Source organism: Haliotis rufescens, unplaced genomic scaffold (assembly GCF_023055435.1).
Source record: "Haliotis rufescens isolate VD_foot unplaced genomic scaffold, xgHalRufe1.0.p SCAF_136, whole genome shotgun sequence".
NCBI classification, from domain to species: Eukaryota; Metazoa; Mollusca; class Gastropoda; order Lepetellida; family Haliotidae; genus Haliotis; species Haliotis rufescens.
In genome coordinates, this window is record NW_025963820.1 from 462,081 (window position 1) to 488,184 (window position 26,104).

Consider the following 26,104-nt stretch of genomic DNA (forward strand, 5'->3'; position numbering starts at 1 on the left):
GCTGTTTACTCCTCCCCAAGTCCTGCCCCGACATCTACTCACCTCTAAGCACTCCCTCTGGTAGAAGGCCACCAACTGTTTACTCCTCCCCAAGTCCTGCCCCGACATCTACTCACCTCTAAGCACTCCCTCTGGTAGAAGGCCACCAACTGTTTACTCCTCCCCAAGTCCTGCCCGGAGATCTACTCACCTCTAAGCATTCCCTCTGGTAGAAGGCCACCAACTGTTTACTCATCCCCAAGTTTTCACTCTTGCCCTCGATCACCTCAGTGTTGTAATGCCAAGCTATGTTAAAGTAAGGCATTGCTTCTGCAAACCTGCAATAAAACACAAGGGCTGTAGTCTAACTCATCTCACCTTCCCGAGGCTAGAGAGTTAACGGACTATAAAAGTCCAGTATTCACCCTTGCCGAACTAGGCTGGTATTATGGAGTTACATGATGGCTGGATTAACGAGTCTATGCATAGTCCAATCAAAATCGCGCACAGAAATCGAAATCAGGTTCATTAACTGTTGAGCAGATTTCGGTCGATTTCAGGATTTGCAAAACATGTGCACCGCCAACTCGTTGTCGGCAGATATTTCCCAAATCTTTTCATGTTTTTAATCAAGGTGCTCACGTGATTTGATGTATTTCGCGATGTAAGACCCGTTTTATCACAATACAGATCTTGATTATCGATCAGATCCTCCTGACTGGGCGCCACCATTCGGTAAAACAAACGCAAGTGATACGAGAGGTGGAATCTCATTGGTCCATAGGAGAGGCTTAGAGGGGACATAACTGGTAAAAGCCACTGGTTGCGCTATGATCGAGCCAAGTAGTTCTAGCCTAGTTAGGCAAGGGTGGAGACTGGACTTTTAAAGTCAGTTTACTCTCTTGCTTCGGGAAGATGAACTCATCTAGCCTGACCCACAACCTCCTGTATTATTTCAGGGCTGCACAGTAATGTTCATGTATGCAGTGTCTAACACTCTGACATATTGAGTGAGTGAGTGAGTTGGGTTTAACGCCATTTTAACAGTATTCCAGTTATATCGCCGCGTGTCAGCTTAATGTGGGAGGAAAGCCCGAAGTGATGCAGGTCTCAGACGTTTACCATCTAGGTGAAACCTATGAGCACGGGTATGGTGCTGACAAACCTAGAAACATAATCGGGGCGAACTGGGATTCAAACCCAAAATCATAGGTTTCTGGCGTGCCCAAGGGACGCAACTCTGCACAGCGAATTGGGGCGCCTTAGCAACTGAGCCACCCGTGCCCCCCGTGCCCCCCGTGCCCCCGGCCACATGTTGAACACAACATCAACAAGAGACAAGGCAATCCTGTCAAGTTAGACTGAATTCTTTAAAACACCAACTGGGCGGTTGGGTAGCCTAGTGGTTAAAGCGTTCGCTCGTCTCACCGAAGACCCGGGTTCGATTCCCAACGTGGGTACAATGTGTGAAACCTATTTCTCGTGTCCCCCCCCCAGTGATATTGCTGGAATATTGCTAAAAGCGGCGTAAAACAGTACTCACTCACTCACCAACTTGATGTAGATCAATCTGACACAGTCTAACGCCACACACTGAATGTTCCAGCAACATGATGGCTGCCTTTAAATAATTGAGTCTAGGCCAAACAATCCAGTGATCGATATTGTAAGCAGAGACAAGACACTGAGCCCGACCACCAATCCATTTGGCCACCTCTTACCACCAGCATGGTCGGGGTAATTCTTACCCAGACCTTATATATTGCAACTCATTACTCGACCTGGACATCAGCACCTGGGGTAGAGTAAACCTTTAAGAATTAATTCAACATGCTACACATTATCATCTATTTTAGTAAGGTCACTACTCTTTGAAATTAATATGCAGCCAGTGTCAAAAACAAGCTCAAACCTGACGCCGATTTTGTCATGCATTCTTGTGTTTTGCCCTGTTATTTTCGGAATGCTTATTTAATGAAGTTTATTTAAGAGGTGTTTACAATCATTTGTAGGGTTCTTATAGATAGATCACATCTGTAATCATGTATAGATGGACAATTGATAAAACCCCGTCTTGAGGAAAGACTTGATGTAACTATTTAACGTTGATTGTGTCAGATGGAAAACTGTGCAGGTCCATTAAGCTCCATTTGTCATCGTAATACAGTAATTTTCTGATTAAAATAGTAATGACTAAATCGTCATAGTGGGCAGTTCGGGGGGGGGGGGGGGGGCAGCAATTAATCGAATTAGGTTCAGTTGGTTGGTTGGTTGGTTTGTTGTTTTGCACTCAGCAATATTCCAGCTATATGACGGCGGTCTGTAAATAATCAAGTCTGGACCAGACAATCCAGTGATTGATATCATGAGCATGGATCCACGCAATTGGGATCGATGACATGCATCAACCAAGTCAGCGAGCCTGACCACCCGATCCCGTTAGTCGCCTTTTACGACAAGCATAGTCACCTTTTACAGCAAGCATGGGTTGCTGAAGACCTATTCTTCCCCGGATCTTCACGGGTCAAATCTGGTTCAGAAAAACATGGCCGAAAACCACAGAAACGATCAGCACTTTCAGGTCACGATGACCTCAGCCAGATGACATCAGCCAGGTCACCCACTGAGACCACCCATGTATGGGGCCTTTTCTAAACGGGAATCAGTGTGTATGGTCTTAGCAATATTGCAGCAATATCATGGCGTAACACCAAAATGAGCTTGACACAATGTACTCATGTGGGGAATTGAATCCGGGCTTTCGGCGTGACGAGCGAAAGCTTTAACCACGAGGCTATTAACACAGGGAACTTTCATCAGATCCAATGACTTTAGGTGAGATTATCTTACCTTTCTTTATAATACGCTTCTAATCCTTTAACAAAGAGGTACACCACTTCCCTGAACTGATGGTACTTCCGATGCCAGGCCTGAAACAGAACAGGGATGAAAAAGTGGGATGTTTCAAAATAATTGAGTCTTGACCAGACAGTACAGTGATTGACATCGTGAAGAAGAATTTCCAAAGTATATAGACAATACACAAAAAGTAGATTATTTGAAATGTCCACGTTCTATTCGTGCAATCAATATTTAAGTTACATTCTCTGTTACACACTCAGATTACAGCCAACATGGAATTCAACAGAAACCTCTGGCTAACACGTTCAAAACGAAATTACCTTACATCAAATACTAAATAAATTCCCGAAACAGAAACACCTAATGTTTATCTCTTAATTTGATACCTCATGTATCCTCAGACCCTGCTAGATATTCTCTCCAAATTACCTGACATCAAATATTCAATAACATCCCGAAACAGAAACACCTAATGTTTATCTCTTAATTTGATACCTCATGTATCCTCAGATCCTGCTAGATATTCTCTCCAAATTACCTGACATCAAATATTCAATAACATCCCGAAACAGAAACACCTAATGTTTATCTCTTAATTTGATACCTCATGTATCCTCAGACCCTGCTAGATATTCTCTCCAAATTACCTGACATCAAATATTCAATAACATCCCGAAACAGAAACACATAATGTTTATCTCTTAATTTGATACCTCGTGTAGCCTCAGACCCTGCTAGCCCTTTTCTCGAAATTACCACGCATTAAATTATAAAAGAATTTTCGAAACAGAAACACATAATGTTTATCTCCTCATTTGATACCTCGTGTAGCCTCAGACCCTAACCATTTTCTCGAATTTACCATGTATTAAATACTAAAAAAAATCCCCAAACAGAAACACGTAATGTTTATCTCCTAATTTGATACCTCGTGTAGCCTCAGACCCTGCTCGCCCTTCTCCTGTTGGATGGTCGTCATCATCTCCTGAGCTGCCGCACGTAAAGACTTCGTTCTGAAACACAGGAGGAGCATATCCTAATGTCTGTTTGTTGGTTCGTGTCGCAGTCAGCAATATTCCAGCTTTGTCCCATAATTGATTAATGCAGTCTGGACCAGACAATCCAGTGATTGATATGAGCAGTATCCATGCCTTCCTGCATATTGACACGCTATCAGTCACCGAGTCTGACCACAAATCTAATTAGTCACCTCCTATGACAAGCAAGGTATACTGAATGTAAGTAATAACACTTTTAGCAATATTCCAGCAGCGGACACCGGAAATGGGCTTTACACATTGTACCGATGTGGGATTCGAACACACTTGAAACGGATGGATTAAGCATCAGTCTGGCCGAGGAACAAGTGGTTGAAAGCATGAGCAAAAACACAAAACTGTTGGGGGGCTATGACACAGAGTCAAGAAGATCCCAAATGGAATTTGTGGAATTACCCAAATTGTTTTTGGTTTGGTTTGTTGTTTTACGCAGCTATATGACGGCGGTCTGTAAATAATCATAGACCAGACAAGCCAGTGATTAATATCATGAGCATTGATCCACGCAATTGGGATCAATGACATGCATCAACCAAGTCAGCGAGCCTGACCACCCGATCCCGTTAGTCACATTTACGACAAGCAGAGTCACCTTTTACATCAAGCATAGGTTGCTGAAGACCTATTCTACCCCGGATCTTCACGGATCCAATACTGTTGTGGGGCTATGACACCAAATCAAGAAGATCCCAAGTAGAGTGTGTGGAATTACCCAAATTGTGAACTGTCCCTGGGTGATTAAAACAGCAAACATTCATTTGTCTAGAGTCGAAGTCTTAATTGTCATAATGTTTCAACACAAACTTGGTAATTTACAGCCCACGATTTCGTTTTGACATAAATGAATCAGTTTTCGTATCTTCCTGGCTTTTTGAACAGCCACTGCGATCTGCCATGACTATTTACAATAAGTTGCAAAATCCAAAACACATGCTCAAGCACGATCGAAATCCGAACGTGAAAGTGAAAAATACGCTGTAGTCAGTGTGATTGGTCCTACTCAATATGTTTACACTTTTTCAAAACTATATTCAGTACTTGTCACTCACCTCTGTTCGTGGTCCAGCCTGTTCAGGTATGTGATCTGCTCCAGCAGCACCCACTTCTGTGTGTCCTCGTCCGTCCCGTTCATGAACAGATACAGGCTCACCATCCGCAGCCGCAGGTCGTCAAGAGGCTTCTTGGGAAACTGTTTCTCCAGCTTGGCCAGACTCCTTAGCTCACCCATAATGATCTGAAAGATGGACACCAGTTTGTAAATATTGACTGACAGTGTTCAAAATAAGGCCTGAAAGTCCTCAGCTCCATATAATGATCTGAAAGATGGACACCAGTTTGTAAATTCTCAAATTATTGACTGACAGTGTTCAAAATAAGGCCTGAAAGTCCTTAGCTCACCATAACGATCTGAAAGATGGACACCAGTTTGTCAATTCTCAAATTATTGACTGGCAGTGTTCAAAATAAGGCCTGAAAGTCCTTAGCTCACCATAACGATCTGAAAGATGGACACCAATTTGTAAATTCTCAAATTATTGACTGGCAGTGTTCAAAATAAGGCCTGAAAGTCCTTAGCTCACCATAACGATCTGAAAGATGGACACCAGTTTGTCAATTCTCAAATTATTGACTGGCAGTGTTCAAAATAAGGCCTGAAAGTCCTTAGCTCACCATAACGATCTGAAAGATGGACACCAGTTTGTAAATTCTCAAATTATTGACTGGCAGTGTTCAAAATAAGGCCTGAAAGTCCTTAGCTCACCATAATGATCGGAAAGATGGACACCAGTTTGTAAATTCTCAAATTATTGACTGGCAGTGTTCAAAATTAGCTAAGGTGAGATTTTCTTACCTTTTTTTATAATACGCTTCTAATCCTTTAACAAAAAGGTACACCACTTCCCTGAACTGATGGTACTTCCGATGCCATTGTGAAGTCATTGGTTACCATGACGTCAAATTTAAATTACATCACTAATGGCTCTGGACCCGTGAAGATCCGGGGTAGAATAGGTCTTCAGCAACCCATACTTGCCGTAAAAGGGGACTATGCTTGTCGTAAGAGGCGACTAACAGGATCGGGTGGTCAGACTCGCTGACTTGGTTGATGCATGTCATCATATCCCAATTGCGTGGATCAATGCTCATGATATCAATCCCTGGATTGTCTGGTCCAGACTTGATTATTTACAGACCGCCGTCATATAGCTGGAATATTGCTGAGTGCAGCGTTAAACCACAAACAAACAATGTCTCTGCTACTGAAGCTGTTAGCAGTACTTTTTACAGTTAAGACACTGCTTACTACTGTCTACAAACTGATGATGTTGGATGATGAATAAAATCTCAAGCAAGTGTCTGTTGATATAAAATTGGTTGGTTGATTGGTTTGTTGTTTAACGCCAGACAATCCAGTTATTAATATCATGAACATCAATCCATGCAATTGGGATTGATGACATGCATCAACCAAGTCAGCGAACCTGACAACCCGATCCCGTTAGTCTCCTTCTATGACAAGCAGTCACCTTTTATCGCAAGCATGGGTTGCTGAAGACCTATTCTACCCTGGAATCTTCACGGGTCTTTTGATATAAAATATATCAACACTCATTGACATATTTGATATCAAAAGACAATGGGGCAAGATTCTCTACATATTAAACAAATCTAGAGAAATGATGTCAGTCCAGACTCACACTCTGCAGCAACTCCCCCGGGGGCTTGGCGGCACTCATCTCCATCATGTTGATGACGATGCCCATGGTGTCTTGCATGGCCAGCTGGGCGTGGACGACGGACAGGTTGATCCGCTGGGACAGGTGCACTGTCTGAGTGCCTGTAGTTTGTGCTGAAACGCAACACCACAAATATACGGTAGTGATTGGGAGATGTGCACTGTCTGAGTGCGTGTAGTTTGTGCTGAAACGCAACACCACAAACATACTGTAGTGATTGGGAGATGGATTGAGTGAGTTGGGTTTAAGGCCGCGCTGAACTTGTCAGCTTAATCTGAGAGGATGAATATAAAGTGGTGCAGAACTGTAGTGATTGGGAGATGGATTGAGTGAGTTGGGTTTAAGGCCGCGCTGAGCTTGTCAGCTTTACCTGAGTTAATTATTGTGGGTAGGGAGACTTAAAGCGGCATATAACTGTAGGGATCCCAAGTGAGTGAATGTGAGTGAGTTGGGTTTAACGTCTCTTTTAATATTAACGTCTCCACTCATATCGCGGCGTGTCAGCTTAATGTGGGAGGAAAGCCCGAAGTGATGCAGGTTTCAGACGTTTACCACTTGGGTGAAACCCACGAGCACGGGTATGGTGCTGACAAACCTAGAAACATAATTGGGGCGAATCGGGATTCGAACCCACAAGCATAGGTTTCTGGTGTGCCCAAGGGACGCAACTCTGCACAGCAAATCGCGGCGCCTTAGACGACTGGGCCACCCATGCTCCCGGATCCCTAGTGAAACAAGAGTCATCAGGAGATGACATATCCCTCCATTCTGGTGCAACTCCAAAATGGAGTTGGTCACTTATACCTCACTCTTGGTTCATTAATATTGGATATGTTCACTTCAGTGAAGAAAAAATGCTGCTGTTCAGAATTTTTCAACATCCCAGTTCATCAAAAAGACAAAAATAAAAATTCAAAAAATAAAAACACAAAATTATCAAAAGGCACCAGATCACCACTAGACTGATCTGCATAGCAAGTTTCAACAAGAAATATTTTCAACGATTAAGGAGCTTGAATGGCTGACAGACGGACATGGTGATCAGAAGAATGGAGGTCCGAGAGAGATGCCTGACGTCAATGAAGAGGAAATGACAATTCCCGTGCTTATAACAACTCAGGATTCTGTCTAGATGTCTGAAAGGAAGTAAGGATGTCACGCCTCGAACATAATACTTGTATCTCAACTAGTTATCGATAGTTGCCAGTGAAGAGAACTGCTTGAAAAATCTTAAGATTTTTGTAGCGCTATGACAGCGGAAATACCGGATTTCTGGCACTGATGTAATAGAGGTTTTGTATCCACAGGCTGTAGGACCTTGCATCTGGGAAATCCCTGGTTGAAATCCTCAAGCATGCCATAGTGAGACTTGGAGCAATAGTCCAGCAGTACACCAGAAAATGGCTTCACACATTGTACTCATGTGGGCCATGGGCTTGAACTAAGGCACTTATTCCAGCAATATCAGGGCAGCAGTACACCAGAATGGCTTCACACATTGTACTCATGTGGGCCATGGGCTTGTACTGAGGCAATTATTCCAGCAATATCAGGGCAGCAGTACACCAGAATGGCTTCACACATTGTACTCATGTGGGCCATGGGCTTGTACTGAGGCAATTATTTCAGCAATATCAGGGCAGCAGTACACCAGAATGGCTTCACACATTGTACTCATGTGGGCCATGGGCTTGTACTGAGGCAATTATTCCAGCAATATCAGGGCAGCAGTACACCAGAATGGCTTCACACATTGTACTCATGTGGGCCATGGGCTTGTACTGAGGCAATTATTCCAGCAATATCAGGGCAGCAGTACACCAGAATGGCTTCACACATTGTACTCATGTGGGCCATGGGCTTGTACTGAGGCAATTATTCCAGCAATATCAGGGCAGCAGTACACCAGAATGGCTTCTCACATTGTACTCATGTGGGCCATGGGCTTGTACTGAGGCAATTATTCCAGCAATATCAGGGCAGCAGTACACCAGAATGGCTTCACACATTGTACTCATGTGGGCCATGGGCTTGTACTGAGGCAATTATTTCAGCAATATCAGGGCAGCAGTACACCAGAATGGCTTCTCACATTGTACTCATGTGGGCCATGGGCTTGTACTGAGGCAATTATTCCAGCAATATCAGGGCAGCAGTACACCAGAATGGCTTCACACATTGTACTCATGTGGGGCTTGAACTAAGGCAGTTATTCCAGCAATATCAGGGCAGCAGTACACAAGAATAGCTTCACACATGGTTGTTGCTGGTTCCTCTGTGAGGAGTTGGACCTACCAGGCTTGTCCCCTCTCCTCCTGTGGTCGGTCACCTCAGCGTCTCCCCCCACTTTCTTCAGCGCCATCTCTCGGTCCCAGTCCTCCAGCTCCTTCCCGAACTTCTTGTTGTCGTCCATCACCTGGTCGGAGAGGTCTGGTGGGAGAGGCTCTACCTGCTCGTTACGCTGCCTCCCTGAAACAATAAGCACATGGTGGACATCCGACTCTCCGATCAACCAGGGACCATTTTTACCCGAGTTGTGTACTGCAATTCACAGCAATAACGATTCATGTATGGCAATACGTACAACATATTTAATGCATTCTTTCGTCAGCAATATTCCAGCTACACGAGGTTGGTCTGTGAATAATCAAGTCTGGACCAGACAATCTAGTGAGACATCATGAGCATCGACCTACACAATTGGGATAAGCTAACATGCATCAACCAAGTCAGCAAGGCTGACCACCCGATCTCGAAAGTCTCCTTAATTTGTTATGGATCTATACATAGGACTTTCCCCGCACAATTTTGACGAAGTTGTCCGCCATTTTGTTGGATGTTGCTATGGTCCCAATGCATAATAGACACAGCATATACAGGAAGCTGGTCATGAACAGTTTTGATTTTTAGATGACAGGATTCAGTTGCATATTTCTGAACATGATTTTGAAAAACGCAATATACCAATATTTTCCAAATGTACTTTGATACATATTCATCAGTATTTCAAATTGTGGTATTCCGGTACACCTCTCTTCTCTACAATCAACTGTATCTGAGAACAAACAGGCACAAACAGACCATTACGGTGTACCTACCACGTACATGAGGCAGTAGGCACTGTCACTGTGGTAGCCTCCATTACGGTGTACCTACCTTCCAACGCCTCCAGTCTGGTGCGGTCCACGTACATGAGGAAGTAGGCACTGTCACTATAGTAGCCTCCACTACGGTGTACCTACCTTCAAACGCCTCCAGTCTGGTGCGGTCCACGTACATGAGGCAGTAGGCACTGGCATTGTGGTAGCCTCCATTACGGTGTACCTACCTTCCAACGCCTCCAGTCTGGTGCGGTCCACGTACATGAGGCAGTAGGCACTGTCACTATGGTAGCCTCCATTACGGGGTACCTACCTTCCAACGCCTCCAGCCTGGTGCGGTCCACGTACATGAGGCAGTAGGCACTGTCACTGTGGTAGCCTCCATTACAGTGTACCTACCTTCCAATGCCTCCAGTCTGGTGCGGTCCACGTACATGAGGCAGTAGGCACTGTCACTATGGTAGCCTCCATTACGGTGTACCTACCTTCCAACGCCTCCAGCCTGGTGCGGTCCACGTACATGAGGCAGTAGGCACTGGCATTGTGGTAGCCTCCCATGCTCTCCTTCTCAAGCTCCTCCCAGGAGGACTCGGACACGGTGATGTCGTTAAACTTGAGCCACTTCTCCCTGGTCAGGTCGTAAATGTAGGCCCAGTAGTGGCCGGACGCCGCCTGACCCTCGTGAACCAGCACAGCATGGAGATGGTAGGGGAACTGGAATACAAGTCAGGCCATGTTATAGTAACCAGAGCTCCAGATAAGCTTTTGGTGTTGTGGGTATTTTACCCATGCATTTTAAAATCATTGGGTATCAGTAATTCTATCTGGGTATTCAAATTTCTGTTACCCACTAGTTTTTACACATGTGGGTATTTAAGTTAAATATTTAAAAACACTATTCATCTAGTCCCTACAAACTGGTGTCGTGCTGGTTGGAGAGCTTTATAGGACTAAAAAATACCCAGATACTTCCACAGGAAAGTGTGATGGCAAATGATCATGATGTAACTGTCATCGTGGAGTTTGGCAAGGTTGACGAATGCCCGTTATAATTTCAAAATAAGTTGCTGATTTGCTAATCGTATACGCAGGGTTACTTCACAATATTTTGATGATACGGACAAGTTTGATTTTTGTAGCGTATCTGTAATGTTCGTTGTGGATTTGATACGCTTAGATTATATTTTACTGCGTATTTCTGCATTTCTGATGCGTATTTCACGCAGATACGCAGCTTATCTGGAGCTCTGAGTAACAGTGCAGGACATATTTATCTGGGATTCCAGACCAACTGACCTTGCCAATCAGGCTATGTTATATAATATTCCAGTTATATGACAGCGGTCTGTAAATAATCGAGTCTGGACCAGACAATCCAGTGATTGATATCATGAGCATCAATCCACGCAATTGGGATCGATGACATGCATCAACCAAGTCAGCGAGCCTGACCACCCAATCCCGTTAGTCACCTTTTACGACAAGCATAGTCGCCTTTTACGGCAAGCATGGGTTGCTGAAGACCTATTCTACCCCGGAATCTTCACATGTCAGCACTAGTTTGAAACTGGCGACTTCCATTCCAGACTAAGCTTTTCAAAGTATTTTAAATCAGTCATACAGCCCGTAACCATAGTTTTGTGTTAAGCTTGCATGATTAGAAATCATATTCCGCTAACAATGTAACAAAACAATGTAAATATTTTATTTTTCATTTTTTTATTTCATGTTCGTATCGTTATCTATCATGTTGTTGTCCAATTTTCGATCACAAACATTGATACTACTTAATTTCATTTATCCGACATACTCGTTAATCTGACATAATCATGCAACCAACCATGTTGGATTAACGGGACTTGACTGTATTTGAGAAGGTGATCAAGATAAGACATATACTGCGCACTCACTTTTTGCATAGCGTCGTCACTGTACGTGCTGTTGACCTGATCTTCAAGTCGAGATATGTTCTCTTGTAACTCTGAAACCAATTGGAAATCATGTTCAAACCTTGACAGGTAGCATACAGCTATCACTGGCTGTTGGGGATGGGTCTTGGATGGTTAAAGTGTATCCCAATATTTTACAATGTACAAGGCCGTGTTGTGATATGTATCACACTATATTGTATAATTCAAAATTTTGAGTATCAGAAGCAATTTGAAACATCAGAGCAAGAACTGAAGTTCATAAATGAACAAAACAAGATGCTGGAACAGCATAATATTCACTCATTCAATAAATACGCAGGGATGCACGCTCCGGGACAGTGGTGACTTGGTGTTACACCACTGCCACAGAAGAACTCCAGAATGCGAATTTGCATTTTGGAATTACGGAAAAATTTTGAAGGGACAAGTATTTGGCAAGTGTATTCCATTAAACACATGATAAAAATTGCTAACTGAAATCACACAATATACTGAGCACTAAAGCATGATATTGTGATATCATATTGTGATATCATATTGTGATATAATGGAAGGAATGAACCTCAATTCACCGATATACCGGTAATACTGCAACCCATACTGGCTACTAGTCCAGAGCTCCAGATAAGCTTTTGGTGTTGTGGGTATTTGACCCATGCATTTTAAAATCATTGGGTATCAGTAATTCTATCTGCGTATTCAAATTTCTGTTACCCACTAGTTTTTACACATGTGGGTATTTAAGTTAAATATTTAAAAACACTATTCATCTAGTCCCTGCAAACTGGTGTCGTGTGGGTTCGAGAGCTTTATAGGACTCAAAAATACCCAGATACTTCCACAAGAAAGTGTGATGGCAAATGATCATGATGTAACTGTCATCGTGGAGTTTGGCAAGGTTGACGGAATGCCCTTTATAATTTCAAAATAAGTTGCTGATTTGCTAATCGAATACGCAGGGTTACTTCACAATATTTTGATGATACACACAAGTTTTATTTTTGTAGCGTATCTGTAATGTTCGTTGCGTATTTGATACGCTTGGATTATATTTTACTGTGTATTTCTGCATTTCTGATGCGTATTTCACGCAGATACGCAGCTTATCTGGAGCTCTGCTAGTCTCAACATAGTGTCACGTCCTCTGAGGCAACACCGTCAAGTTAGCTTTACACAGAGCCAGGGTGGGCGCCTATGGACTTCTGGTGTGAAGAACAACACAGACGATGGAGAACTCCATCTATGAGGTATTCCTCCATGCCAACTCATTTGAGTTTTGTATGTTTGATTGTTGCTTGACGCTGCACTCAGCAATATCGCAACAAAATGACGGCGGTCTGTAAATAATTGAGTCTGGACCAGAAAATCCAGTGACTGAGATCATGAGTATCGATCCACGTAATGGAGACACGATGACATGCATCAACCAAGTCAGAGAGCCTGACCACCCGATCCCGTTAGTCACCTCTTACGACAAGCATGAGTTGCTGAAGACCTATTCTAACCCGGATCTTCACCGGTTGTTCCTCCAGGGAGCAGCTGGGGAACAGCTGACTGGCATCCCTCTTTCTTACTGAGAGAGTTGACAAAGCCTCACCCCTGACGTCAGTCTCCACCTCAGTCCGCCACCGCCGCAGACAGTCTTGTAGCACCTGGAGTTCACTCTCGGACACATGGCGGGGGGAGGGGCTGGGCACGTCGGGCGGGGGCTTGGGGGGCCTGCCCGGGGAGCGAGGCAGGGGGGATGACATGGTCACATCAACCGAGGGGACCGGTAGAGAGCTAGGAGATTCTGTCCTGCAGCTGAAGCACAGGATGACAAAGAGCATTTGTTTGTTGTTCAAAATCACATTCACCAATAACCTGACAACATAACACTGGCCTCTTTATAAATAAAGTCTGGATCAGACAAGCCAGTGATTGATATAATGAGCAACAACCCTCATAATCAGGGAATGATGACACATGATCGTAGTACTTGGATAAGAAAAAATAGCGAAATAGTGTGTACTAAATAGGCTGTTTCTCATCAGGTACTAAAATCCCAGAGCAAGCTATCCAACATATCTTGATACAATTTATGAACAATGAAAAGCTGTTTTCTTACTTTGTGACTGAGTTTGGTTTTGGAGATTCCATCTCGACATCATGTGACTGCTGGCTGGGAGTGCTGGGCTTACTCTCCGCGAACTGCAGCACGGAGGACAACACGTCCTGCAGGGGGAACCGCTTGCTTCCGGACCCGTAGCAGATGAACCTGGGACAGGCACAGGAATACAGGGGCAGGAACAAACGCCAACAGATGCTAATCCTTCTCACTGACTTACTTATCCATGACTAATCCATCTCACTGACCTACTTGTCCATCTCACTGACTTATCAATCTCACTGACCTACTTGTCCATCTCACTGACCTACTTGTCCATCTCACTGACTTATCAATCTCACTGACCTACTTATCCATCTCATTGACTTACTTATATATCTCATTTACCTACTTATCCATCTCATTGACCTACTTATCCATCTCACTGACCTACTTATCCATCTCACTGACCAACTTATCCATCTCACTGACCTACTTATCCATCTCACTGACCTACTTATCCATCTCACTGACTTACATATCAATCTCACTGACTTATCCATCTAACTGACCTACTTATCCATCTCGCTGACCTACTTATCCATCTCATTGACCTACTTATCCATCTCACTGACCTACTTATCCATCTCACTGACCAACTTATCCATCTCACTGACCTACTTGTCCATCTCACTGACCTACTTATCAATCTCACTGACTTACTTATCAATCTCACTGACTTACTTAAACATCTCGCTGACCTACTTATCAATCTCACTGACTTACTGACTTATCAATCTCACTGACTTACTGACTTATCAATCTCACTGACTTACTTATCAATCTCAATGACTTACTTATCAATCACACTGACTCACTGACTTATCAATCTCACTGACTTACTTATCAATCTCACTGACCTACTTATCCATCTCATTGACTTACTTTTACATCTCGCTGACCTACTTATCAATCTCACTGACCTACTTATCAATCTCACTGACCTACTTATCAATCTCACTGACCTACTTATCCATCTCACTGACCTACATATCCATCTCTCTGACTTACTTACTTATCCATCTCGCTGACTTACTTATCGAGTTTAGCATGCAAGACAGTGAGTTCCTCCTTCAGTTTTCTGGCCTCTTCCCGCCTCTGCCGAGTCAGCGCCTTGTTCCTCTCCATGTACCTGTGTAACAGAGACACCTTACGCTGAGACCGGCAACAACCAACCAGTGGCTGATAGCATGAACAGGAGTACTGACTGTGGACAGCGTTTGTTTGTTTGTTTGTTTGTGTTGTTTGTGTTGTTTAATGCTGCACTCAGCAATATTCCAGCTATATGACGGCGGGCTGTAAATAATCGAGTCTGGACCAGACAATCCAGGGATTAATATCATGAGCATCGTCCCACGCAATTGGCGATCCTGACCACCGGATCCCGTTAGTCGCCTTTTACGACAAGCATAGTCACCTTTTACAGCAAGCATGGGTTGCTGAAGACCTATTCTATCCCGGTCTACACAATTGGGATACAATGACATGCAAGCCAGCAAACCTGACCACCGGATCCCGTTAGTCGCCTCTTACAACAAACATCGTCTCCTTTCTATCGCATGGTGGATGGAATCGGTGAGCAAAGACAATTGGTTGAACATCTACTTCACATCACGCTTTCAGTATCAGTTACAGACACACCGTACTCAGTGTATTACGGTAAGCGCCTGCTCCAATAGCAGACTTTTCAAGCATATGACCTTCCAGGAGGTTGGTTGGTTGGATTGTTGTTTAACGCCACACTCAGCAATATTCTATATGACGGCGGTCTGTAAATATTCGAATCTGGACCAGACAATCCAGTGATTGACATCATGAGCATCGATCCACGCAATTGGGACCAATGACATGCATCAACCAAGTCAGCGAGCCTGACCGCCCGATCCCGTTAGTCCCCTTTTACGACAAGTATAGTCGCCTTTTACAGCAAGCATGGGTTGCCGAAGACCAATATTACCCCGATCTTCACAGGTCCCTTCCAGGAGGAAAGATTATATACAGGTGGATGTCATGAACCAATTTGTTGAAACCCGCTTATACCAAAATCAAGGGGGCAGCATTAGGTGTGGTGCCAAGGATCATAATCAGGATCAGCAGATCCTGGCATGGCAAGGGGACATAACTCAGTATCAAATGCCACATTTCGAGATGATTCCAATAAATGGTGCATGTAAGACTGGACGCTGAAAGAGAAAACATTTACTTACCTGTCCATGTAGATAACTTTAGGAAACTCTATCTTATTATGTATTTTTTCAGGTCGACCCATCTGCTGGTTGAACTGGAAACGTGAAAGCTCAAAGGTCAATACTGGAGGCAGGCGGGAGAACCACAGCTGAAACAGTAACAGGAGACCTGTGAGTGAGTGAGTGAGTGAGTGAGTGAGTGGGTGGCAGGGTGGGTGAGTGAGTGAGTGAGTGAGTGGGTGGGTGGGTTGGTGGGTGGGTGGGTGAATGGGTGAGTGAGTGAGTGAGTGAGTGAGTGAGTGAGTGAGTGAGTTGGGTTTAACGCCACTTTTAACAGTATCCCAGTTATACCACGGCGTGTCAGCTTAATGTGGGAGGAAAGGCCGAAGTGATGCAGGGATTCGAACCCACAATCATAGGTTTCTTGTGCGCCCAAGGGATGCTGCTCTGCACAGCAATTTGCAGCACCTTAGACAACTGGGCCACCCATGCCCCCAGGAGACATGTGAAACTTCTGTTTTACGTCTGTCTCAGAAACTCATATATATATATATATATGGCAAGACAAGCATGGTACTTGGGACATATTCTGGCCCAGAATCCCCAGTGGGGTGATAGCAAGAGTTGCTTGAAACCTATTCTGACCCAGAATCCCAAATTGAGTGTAAGCAAGAGTTTCTGGGGACCTATTCTGACCTAGGATCCAATATGGGTATAAGCAAGAGTTTCTGGGAACCTATTCTGACCCAGGATCCAATATGGTATAATCAAGAGGTCGTCAAAGGAAAAGCAAGTAGCACTATATCTATAGAAAGCAAACTGTTTACTGCAACAGTGTGTGACAAATGACATATTTCCAACACTCACCTCCTGGCCTGATTTCTGTGTGACGTCACTACTGACAGCCTCGATCTCACCCTGGGCAGTGGCGCCCTCTAGGCTCTCGTGAATATCACGAAAGCCGTTCACCTGCAAGGGGAACTGCCCAAACGTCTCCTCATTGGTGAAACCCTTTCCTGTGAACCAGACATTGAATTCTAGACGTGTTGGTCAGTTCTACACCAACAGGAGGTGTATTTATAGAGTTGAGTCATTTACGATAAATATCTCCGTACTATGGGTGCTATTAGTATCTCAATACAGTACTTTTATTTCATCAGTTGACATTCTCTTGTTTTGCTGGTAAATCACAACACTCAATCATTTGTTAATTAATTTCCAAAGGCCAAAGATGAGTGAGGTGAGGTGAAATTGTGTTTAACGTCGCGTCCAAGATTATTGCACTTACATAGCGACGTGCATACAGGTGTGTGTGTGTGGCTGCTTGTACTAGTCCGGACTGATGCCGATTTATAGTGCTAGCTCACTGAGATACCATGCTGCAGGTTAACATGAATACCCAACTCAGACACAGTATACGGACTCCGAGCCGACCAGTCCTTGTTTTAGCCCCTTAATGCCGAGTGCCAGACAGGGTAACAACAAGTACCATCTTTTAACGTCTTTTGGTATGACGCGGCCGGGGATCGAACTCTGGGCACTGTGAATGTTATGCTATTTATAGTCAACTGGGAAATACCAGAGAATCTGCAACAGTTTTAATTCAGGTTTTTTTACACCAATATAATTTGAAATGTCATATATCGTATGTATCGTGATCATTGAGTTGTATATCGATATAATCATGTGGGGCTCCTATCAAGTACAATACTGTATCACCATATCGTTACACCCCTACGATCAATTACTGTATTCGACGTAATAAGCACCCAGGGCACTCTCAAAATTAGACATAGGGGGCTCATATCAGAATATAATTTTGGTGAGGAAAAAAATCAGAATTGAAAGATTGTAAATTTCGTGGTTTATGCTGACAGCCTGAAATGATACAAAAGAAGAATCTGTGCATATTATACATGACAGATATATTTTTCCAGAATTTAATTGCCCATAATTAAAGGTGCATATAACACGTGTGCGTATTATACATAAATAAATAAGTCTTGTGTACATTGATCAATCTGAAGGGGTGCTATTTTGAGATTGTTCACTAGCCAATATATTAGCAAATATCGCAATGGGCGCTTATTAGAGTGGGGTGCTTATTACGTGGAATCCAGTAAGTCATCTCTTACAATAAGCATGGGTTACTTGAGATAAATTCCAACCCAAGATCCACATCACCCACCTTCGTGATATCCCTCCGCCTGGAACTGCCCATAAAATAGATCCACAACAGGATTGTCATCCTTCTTATCCTCCTGCTGAGAACACCCCGCCTTCCTGGAAAAAAACATAATTCAGTTGCCATGGTTACTGTGTGAAGTGTTCAAACCATTATGTTTAAATGCAGTAATTTCTTCATTGACATGATGCTACTGTCTGCAATCTACAATTAGAGATTTAAAAATGCATATTTGAAACATACTGTCAGTGTCAAAATTCAATCTTATCAAAATTAGATCTGAAGACCTGAGAACCTCTCTATAAGGAGTGAGTATGGTTTCAGCCAGATTCCAGCAATATTCCAGCAATATCACGGGGGGGCACCGGGGGGTTTACCACTATGTGGCCGAGGGGCTTCAGACATTGTACCCATGTTGGGAATCAAACTTGAATCTTCGGCATCAACCACTAGGCCAGGGTTAGAAACTAACAGTTTTCCTCCACTAGTCCTTATAATGATAACATATAGCAAAACCCTTAAAAAGGGCAAATTTCTACACGTCCTTATGATACCTTTACCATTTGGCAGTTTGGCAAGGACTATAGGACTAGTGCCAATTTCTAACGCTGTAGGCTACCCCACCATCCCTACAAAGAGGACGTCAGGCGAACTTTCTAATTAGCCACTAAGCTTCCTATATTCTCGGTACAAGTCTCTCTTACTGCTATTGCCTGTATTCTGCTGCATACGAGGTTGTGTATTTCTGGTCATGCATGCGTTTCTCTGTTTACTTTCACAATGGTGGCGTGTACAAATCAGAATATTTCACATTTTTTCAAGAGCCATACCACCCTGACAATTGCAGAAAGACAGAACAATGGCTGAAACTGCCAGAAGAACTGAGGCGCGTTTATTAGATGCAATGTGGTCAGCATAATGGAATCACAAAGTTCAGCATTGCTATTATGTAGCAGTGCCTTGCAATGCACAGTGACGAAACTCATCTCCCCAGTGAACCACATGATTATTCCCTGAAGTACAATCGTGAACATTTTGTGAATAGATGGCAACATGTCAGTACAAGCAAGGTGTACCTTGCAGCAAAACGAATGTCAAATTAATTACAACATCATCAAAAGCAGATCTTTTACTCCAATACCAGCTCCCCAAGCTTAGATGTGTCCACCCAATACACACAAAACAAGACTTACGCTTCTTGTGGGGATGAAGGGTCGGAGTTATCTTTCTTGAAAGCATCCTCAAGCCATTCCAAGAGTTTATGTTGAAACTCACTAACGTCCTGCAATACAAGTCAATACAATAAGACATCATTAGATTAACATCATAAACATGAGAATACACTTTTTAATTTCATGTTTTGCTGACCAGGTTTGAGTGAGTGAGTGAGTTTGGTTTAATGCCGCTTTTAACAGTATTCCAGTTATATCACGGCGTGTCAGCTTAATGTGGGAGGAACGCCAGAAGTGATGCAGGTCTCAGACGTTTACCACTTCGGTGAAACCCACAGCATGGGTATGGTGCTGACAAACCTAGAAACGGGGCGAACCGGAATTCGAACCCACAATCATAGGTTTCCGGCGTGTCCAAGGGACGCAACTCTGCAAAGCGAATCGCGGTGCCTTAGATGACTGGGCCACCCGTGCCCCCGGGAAGGACAAGATATATGAATGAACAACTTCTTTATTACAATTAGGAGCGACGGTTTTGTGTAGATTCTAACCCCGTTATCAAGCTAGTTTTAGAACCTACACCGAAATATCCCTCCTAATTGTAAATCCATCCTAAATGTTCATCCATTGGCATACATCTTTTTAAATTACTTGGCACTCCAACTTCTAAATGCCTCTCAAAGATGTTCCTCTATAAGGTGTTTGCCAGGGCCAGAAGAGATCATATATAAAATTCTAATATAAATTTATTATATAATAATATAAAAGGTCATATTTACTTATTGTTACATTATTTTACTTGCAGCATTCATTTTCTAATCCTTGGGGAGATAACTATAACCTAAATGTGCTACAATAACCTGCACCACCCCCAGAACACACTGGGCCTGTGACTATCTGTACGGGCTACCATCACCCACCTGCTGGCTGTCACTGGCTCCTGTAGGAGACTACCACCAATCACCTGCTGTAGGAGACTACCACCACCCACCTGCTGGCTGTCACTGGCTCCTGTAGGAGACTACCACCACCCACCTGCTGTAGGAGACTACCACCACCCACCTGCTGTAGGAGACTACCACCAATCACCTGCTGTAGGAGACTACCACCACCCACCTGCTGTAGGAGACTACCACCAATCACCTGCTGTAGGAGACTACCACCAATCACCTGCTGTAGGAGACTACCACCACCCACCTGCTGGAGGAGACTACCACCACCCACCTGCTGTAGGAGACTACCACCAATCACCTGCTGTAGGAGACTACCACCAATCACCTGCTGTAGGAGACTACCACCACCCACCTGCTGGAGGAGACTACCACCACCCACCTGCTGTAGGAGACTACCACCAATCACCTGCTGTAGGAGACTACCACCACCCACCTGCTGGAGGAGACTACCACCACCCACCTGCTGGAGGAGACTACCACCACCCACCTGCTGTAGGGGCTACCACCACCCACCTGCTGTAGGAGACTACCACACCCACCTGCTGTAGGTGACTACGACCACCCACCTGCTGTAGGGGCTACCATCACCCACCTGCTGTAGGAGACTACCACACCCACCTGCTGTACGGGCTACCATCACCCACCTGCTGTAGGGGCTACCATCACCCACCTGCTGTAGGGGCTACCATCACCCACCTGCTGTAGGGGACTACCACCACCCACCTGCTGTAGGGGCTACCACCACCCACCTGCTGTAGGGGACTACCACCACCCACCTGCTGTAGGGGCTACCACCACCCACCTGCTGTAGGGGACTACCACACCCACCTGCTGGCTGTCACTGGCTCCTGTAGGAGACTACCACCACCCACCTGCTGTAGGAGACTACCACCACCCACCTGCTGTAGGAGACTACCACCACCCACCTGCTGTAGGAGACTACCACCACCCACCTGCTGTAGGAGACTACCACCACCCATCTGCTGTAGGGGACTACCACCACCCACCTGCTGTAGGAGACTACCACCACCCACCTGCTGGAGGAGACTACCACCACCCACCTGCTGGCTGTCACTGGCTCCTGTAGGGGAGGAGAAAGCCTCCTTCAGAATATCCACAGCTTTGGACGGATCCACGTACTTCTTGTTAGAGCCGACCAGCAAGGCAAACAGGTGACGCAGCTCGTGCATGAACCGATGGTTTCTCCTCTCCTGCCAAAGATGCAACAAACCCAATAACACTTGTAGCAATCCACTTCCGTAATAACTGACGAGGTGGGGCACAGTTTTAAAAAAACATTGGAACAGGCAACAAGACTTCTGTAAAAGTTTCAAATTTCAAATATTTTCTTTCATGCCCCACTCAAAAAAAGTTAAACAACACCAACAAATGGAAAGATAATCATGACAGATAAAGTATGGTATATGTATAACTGTGTTTGAATATGCTGTGGGAAATATTAACCTCATTAGTTGTTACATGTCTATGTTTAGTTTGATTGGTCGGTCGGTTGGTTGTTTAACGTCACACTCAGCAATATTGCAGCTATATGACGGCGGTCTGTTAATAATAGAGTCTGGACCAGACAAGCCAGTGATTGATATCATGAGCATTGATCCACGCAATTGGGATCAATTGGCATGCATCAACCAGTGAGCCAGACCACCTGATCCCATTAGTCGCCTTTTACGACATGTATAGTTGCCTTTTACAGCAAGCATGGGTTGATTAAGACCTGCTCTACCCCGGCTCATCATCATCATATGACTGTGGGTGAGTATGGTTTTACGCCTCTTTTGGCAATATTCCAGCAATATCACGGCGGGGGACACCAGAAATGGGCTTCACACTTTGTACCCATGTCGGGAATCGAACCCGGGTCTTCGGCGTGACGTCATCATCATATGAAGGCCTCACCAGTCATTGGAAGAAGAAAAGACATTATTGTCCCAGAGTAGCTGACCTTAATATGTGACATTTATCACAATAAAAATTCAGATGAGCTTCTGCTAGGGTGCTCTGCTACTTCCTCATCGCCATGGCAACACGGACATACTTACATTGGTTGTTGTTGAAGGCCCATCATTTGGAAGCTGGAAATTCAGCACTATGCGTCGAAATTTTCGTAGATGAAAGAGTGACTGAAACAAAGACAGAAACGTCCACAAACACCCAGGTCACTGAAACATTACTCCTGAACAAAGACTAGGACCAGTTCCTGCTGTATCCGAGATTTCATGATCGCGGAATATTTTAAAGAAATTCCCACTTGCAGAACTCAAGAACTCTTGCAGAATTTTGCATTCATTTGCCACAAAATTTTAACACACAAGTCAAAAGCTTGTTTTATTCCTGTAAACATGTATGCCGTTCTGGAGTGAAGTTTCATGATTTGTGTGTATATATATATATCAAATTATTGTGGCAGAATTTACAAAAATTGAATATTTTTTTTTTGGCAGTGGAACGGAGGGGGGACTGTACGACGTCCCTAACAAGGTCAGGAGGTCAAAGAACATCCCTGGAACAATGCTAGTGCGCTGATACGGCAATCCAACCGTTCTAGTCAAAGGGAGATAACTGTTCCTGATCTCTGCATCTCTCTACTTGCCTCACATAGAGAGGCGTTGATGATCAGATTTTTTTTCTAGCAAAAACAGACATACAAGGAAAATATTTCTTATCTTTCCTTGTGAGGGTGTCCGGCATTGCAACTCCCTCTTAAGTTCATCTGTTACAAAATATCATAATGAAGTTGTGTGATGAGAACAGATCTCGGAAGCCTGTTACTATTAATATCAAATTTCCAAAAAATGTGTCACTCGATTTTCGCAGAAAAGGAATCTCATCTTATACCTTTTACATTATCAATCAATGTATGTGAAGTGTCACCATGGCAACCGACCCCTGCGTACCTGTATGACAGCACTGAACCAGCATGTATTGTGTCACCATGGCAACAGCCACCTGCGTACCTGTATGACAGCGCTGAACCAGCATGTATTGTGTCACCATGGCAACCGACACCTGCGTACCTGTATGACAGCACTGAACCAGCATGTATTGTGTCACCATGGCAACAGCCACCTGCGTACCTGTATGACAGCGCTGAACCAGCATGTATTGTGTCACCATGGCAACAGCCACCTGCGTACCTGTATGACAGCACTGAACCAGCATGTATTGTGTCACCATGGCAACAGCCACCTGCGTACCTGTATGACAGCACTGAACCAGCATGTATTGTGTCACCATGGCAACAGCCACCTGCGTACCTGTATGACAGCACTGAACCAGCATGTATTGTGTCACCATGGCAACCGACACCTGCGTACCTGTATGACAGCACTGAACCAGCATGTATTGTGTCACCATGGCAACAGCCACCTGCGTACCTGTATGACAGCACTGAACCAGCATGTATTGTGTCACCATGGCAACAGCCACCTGCGTACCTGTATGACAGCGCTGAACCAGCATGTATTGTGTCACCATGGCAACAGCCACCTGCGTACCTGTATGACAGCACTGAACCAGCATGTATTGTGTCACCATGGCAACAGCCACCTGCGTACCTGTATGACAGCACTGAACCAGCATGTGTTGCCAACGTTCTTCAGTCCTACTGGCCATCCCTCGGTGCGCTTGCGTTCATGGGGGTTGAGTGGGTCGACAAACCATACCTCCCCTCGTTTCCTCTTTGTCCCTGCCTTGCTCTCGGCCAGACTGGCTTCTAGAACCCTGCAGTACAGAGTGAGTGAGTGAGTGAGTGAGTGAGCGAGTGAGCGAGTGAGCGAGTGAGCGAGCGAGTGAGTGAAGTTGGGTGTTTCGATGGGTGAGTGGGTGGTTGAGTGAGTGAGTGAGTGAGTGAGTGAGTGAGTGAGTGAGTGAGTGAGTGAGTGAAATTGGGTGTTTCGATGGGTGAGTGGGTGGTTGAGTGAGGTGAGTGAGTGTGTGAGTAAGTGAGTGAGTGAGTATGGTTTTACACCACTTTTAGCAATATTCCAGCAATATCACGGCTGGGGACACCAGAAATGGGCTTCACACATTGTACCCATGTCGGGAAGCGACCCGGGTCTTCAGCGTGACGAGCGAACGTTTTAACCAGAATCCTGCTGTACAGAGTGAGTGAGTGAGTGTTTCGATGGGTGAGTGAGTGTTTCGATGGATGAGTGGGTGTTTGGTTGGGTGTTTCGATGGTTGAATGAGTGAGTGTTTCGATGGGTGAGTGTTTGAGTGTTTGAGTGAGTGAGTGAGTGAGTGAGTGAGTGACTGAGTGAGAGTGTTTTGATAGGCGAGTGGGTGTTTGGTTGGGTGTTTCGATGGTTGAATGAGTGGTTGAGTGAATGAGTGGTTGAGTGAGTGAGTGAGTGAGTGAGTGAGTTTAACACTGCTTTCAATAGTATTTCAGCTATATATGCTAGCTTGATGCAAGCCCCAGACATTTACTGCAATGATGAAACACAATCATGGAGCTGACAAACCTCGGACATAATCAGGATGAATGTGGAGTCGAAACCCCGATCATCATCTTCCCGAGGCATGAGAGTTAACTGACTATAAAAGTCCAGTTTCCACCCTTGCCGAACTAGGCTGGAATTCATGGGCTCAATCGTAGCGCCACCAGTGGCTATTACCAGTTATGTCCCTTCTAAGCCTCTCCTATGGACCAATCAGATACCCCCTCTCATATCACTTGAATTTCTTTTCAAACAAAATGGCGGCGCCCAGTCAAGATGATATGATCAATAATCAAGAATATATTGTGATAAAACGAGTCTTACATAGCGAAGTCCATCATACCACGTGAGCACCTTGATTAGAAACATGAACAGATTAAGAAAATATCTGTTGACAACGGGTTGGCGGTGCACATGCTTTGCAAATCCTGCAATTGACCGAAATCTCCACGACAGTTGACGAACCGGATTTCGATTTCGTTGCGCTATTATGATTGGACTATGCATAGACTCGTTAGTCCAGCCAAAATGTAACTCCATAATACCAGCCTGGTTCGGCAAGGGTGGAAACTGGACTTTTATAGTCAGTTAACTCTCTTGCCTCGGGAAGATGCCGATCATAGGTTTCTAGCCCATCTGAGGAACACATTTATGTACAGCGATCTGTCAGTGACACTGAGGACAACTGGGCCACCCATGCCCTCAGTCCTAATGATTCTTCACATACGGGTTATAGGGGCGTGGCGTGCGTCGTTTAGGTGGTGGGTAGGGAGGAAGGCCCTCTATAAGTGGTGATGCTGATTCCGACAGTTCATTCATGGTATCGTCAAGGTACCTGCTGATATCCTGCTCCTCTCTGGTCACCTGACCTCCCAGAATGCCCTGGCTGTCCTGTAGACTGGCCGCTATAGCTTTCTGCAACTCATCACGGTCAGTGGTCGGCTCATTGGTCAGGTCGATTACTCCTGGAAACATAGAGAGAAACTGTAAAATAGTCACCAAAAGAAATTGACTTCCTGTTATTAGTTTTGTGTCAAAAAGTTTATGTCCCATAACTTTACCTCTTTATTCTGCGTGGTGCTGAGGTTGCTTCCACCAATACCTACCACTACTACCACTGCTACCACTACTACCACTGCTACCACTACTACCACTGCTGCTTACCCTTGCTGGAGACTGCTCCCTCTGTCTTCTGTGTGGGGCTGGGGACGGCCTCACCCCGCCCACCCTAACATCTACCACTACTACCACTGCTGCTTACCCTTGCTGGAGACTGCTCCCTCTGTCTTCTGTGTGGGGCTGGGGACGGCCTCACCCCGCCCACCCTTACATC

General features: G+C 44.7%; 2 protein-coding genes across 5 annotated transcripts in view; one reads left to right on the forward strand and one right to left on the reverse strand.

Annotated features, from left to right (window-relative positions):
* LOC124118256 (ubiquitin carboxyl-terminal hydrolase 25-like) overlaps positions 1–26,104 on the reverse strand; it is a 39,646-nt gene that overhangs the window by 10,189 nt on the left and 3,353 nt on the right. The window contains exons 2-20 of one of the 4 annotated variants that reach the window (XM_048394974.1): positions 25,607–25,736; positions 23,887–24,052; positions 22,372–22,452; positions 21,373–21,522; positions 19,380–19,468; positions 18,190–18,284; positions 16,869–17,017; positions 16,023–16,150; positions 14,852–14,947; positions 13,777–13,926; positions 13,267–13,472; positions 11,649–11,719; positions 10,224–10,452; positions 8,933–9,106; positions 6,599–6,750; positions 4,949–5,133; positions 3,770–3,854; positions 2,830–2,909; positions 191–317 (exon numbers count right to left, since the gene is read on the reverse strand). In XM_048394974.1, the coding sequence (XP_048250931.1) occupies positions 191–317; positions 2,830–2,909; positions 3,770–3,854; positions 4,949–5,133; positions 6,599–6,750; positions 8,933–9,106; positions 10,224–10,452; positions 11,649–11,719; positions 13,267–13,472; positions 13,777–13,926; positions 14,852–14,947; positions 16,023–16,150; positions 16,869–17,017; positions 18,190–18,284; positions 19,380–19,468; positions 21,373–21,501 (2,145 nt within the window). In that variant the 5' untranslated portion in view covers positions 21,502–21,522; positions 22,372–22,452; positions 23,887–24,052; positions 25,607–25,736. Of the gene's footprint in view, positions 1–190; positions 318–2,829; positions 2,910–3,769; positions 3,855–4,948; positions 5,134–6,598; positions 6,751–8,932; positions 9,107–10,223; positions 10,453–11,648; positions 11,720–13,266; positions 13,473–13,776; positions 13,927–14,851; positions 14,948–16,022; positions 16,151–16,868; positions 17,018–18,189; positions 18,285–19,379; positions 19,469–20,278; positions 20,303–21,372; positions 21,523–22,371; positions 22,453–23,286; positions 23,312–23,766; positions 23,778–23,886; positions 24,053–25,606; positions 25,737–26,104 lie in introns of those variants that run through there. The other 3 variants (XM_048394972.1, XM_048394973.1, XM_048394975.1) reach the window with 3 other exon arrangements.
* Positions 23,125–24,048, forward strand: LOC125378966 (repetitive proline-rich cell wall protein 2-like). The gene has a single exon (XM_048394980.1). The coding sequence runs from the start codon at positions 23,125–23,127 to the stop codon at positions 24,046–24,048; it is 924 nt and encodes a 307-aa protein (XP_048250937.1).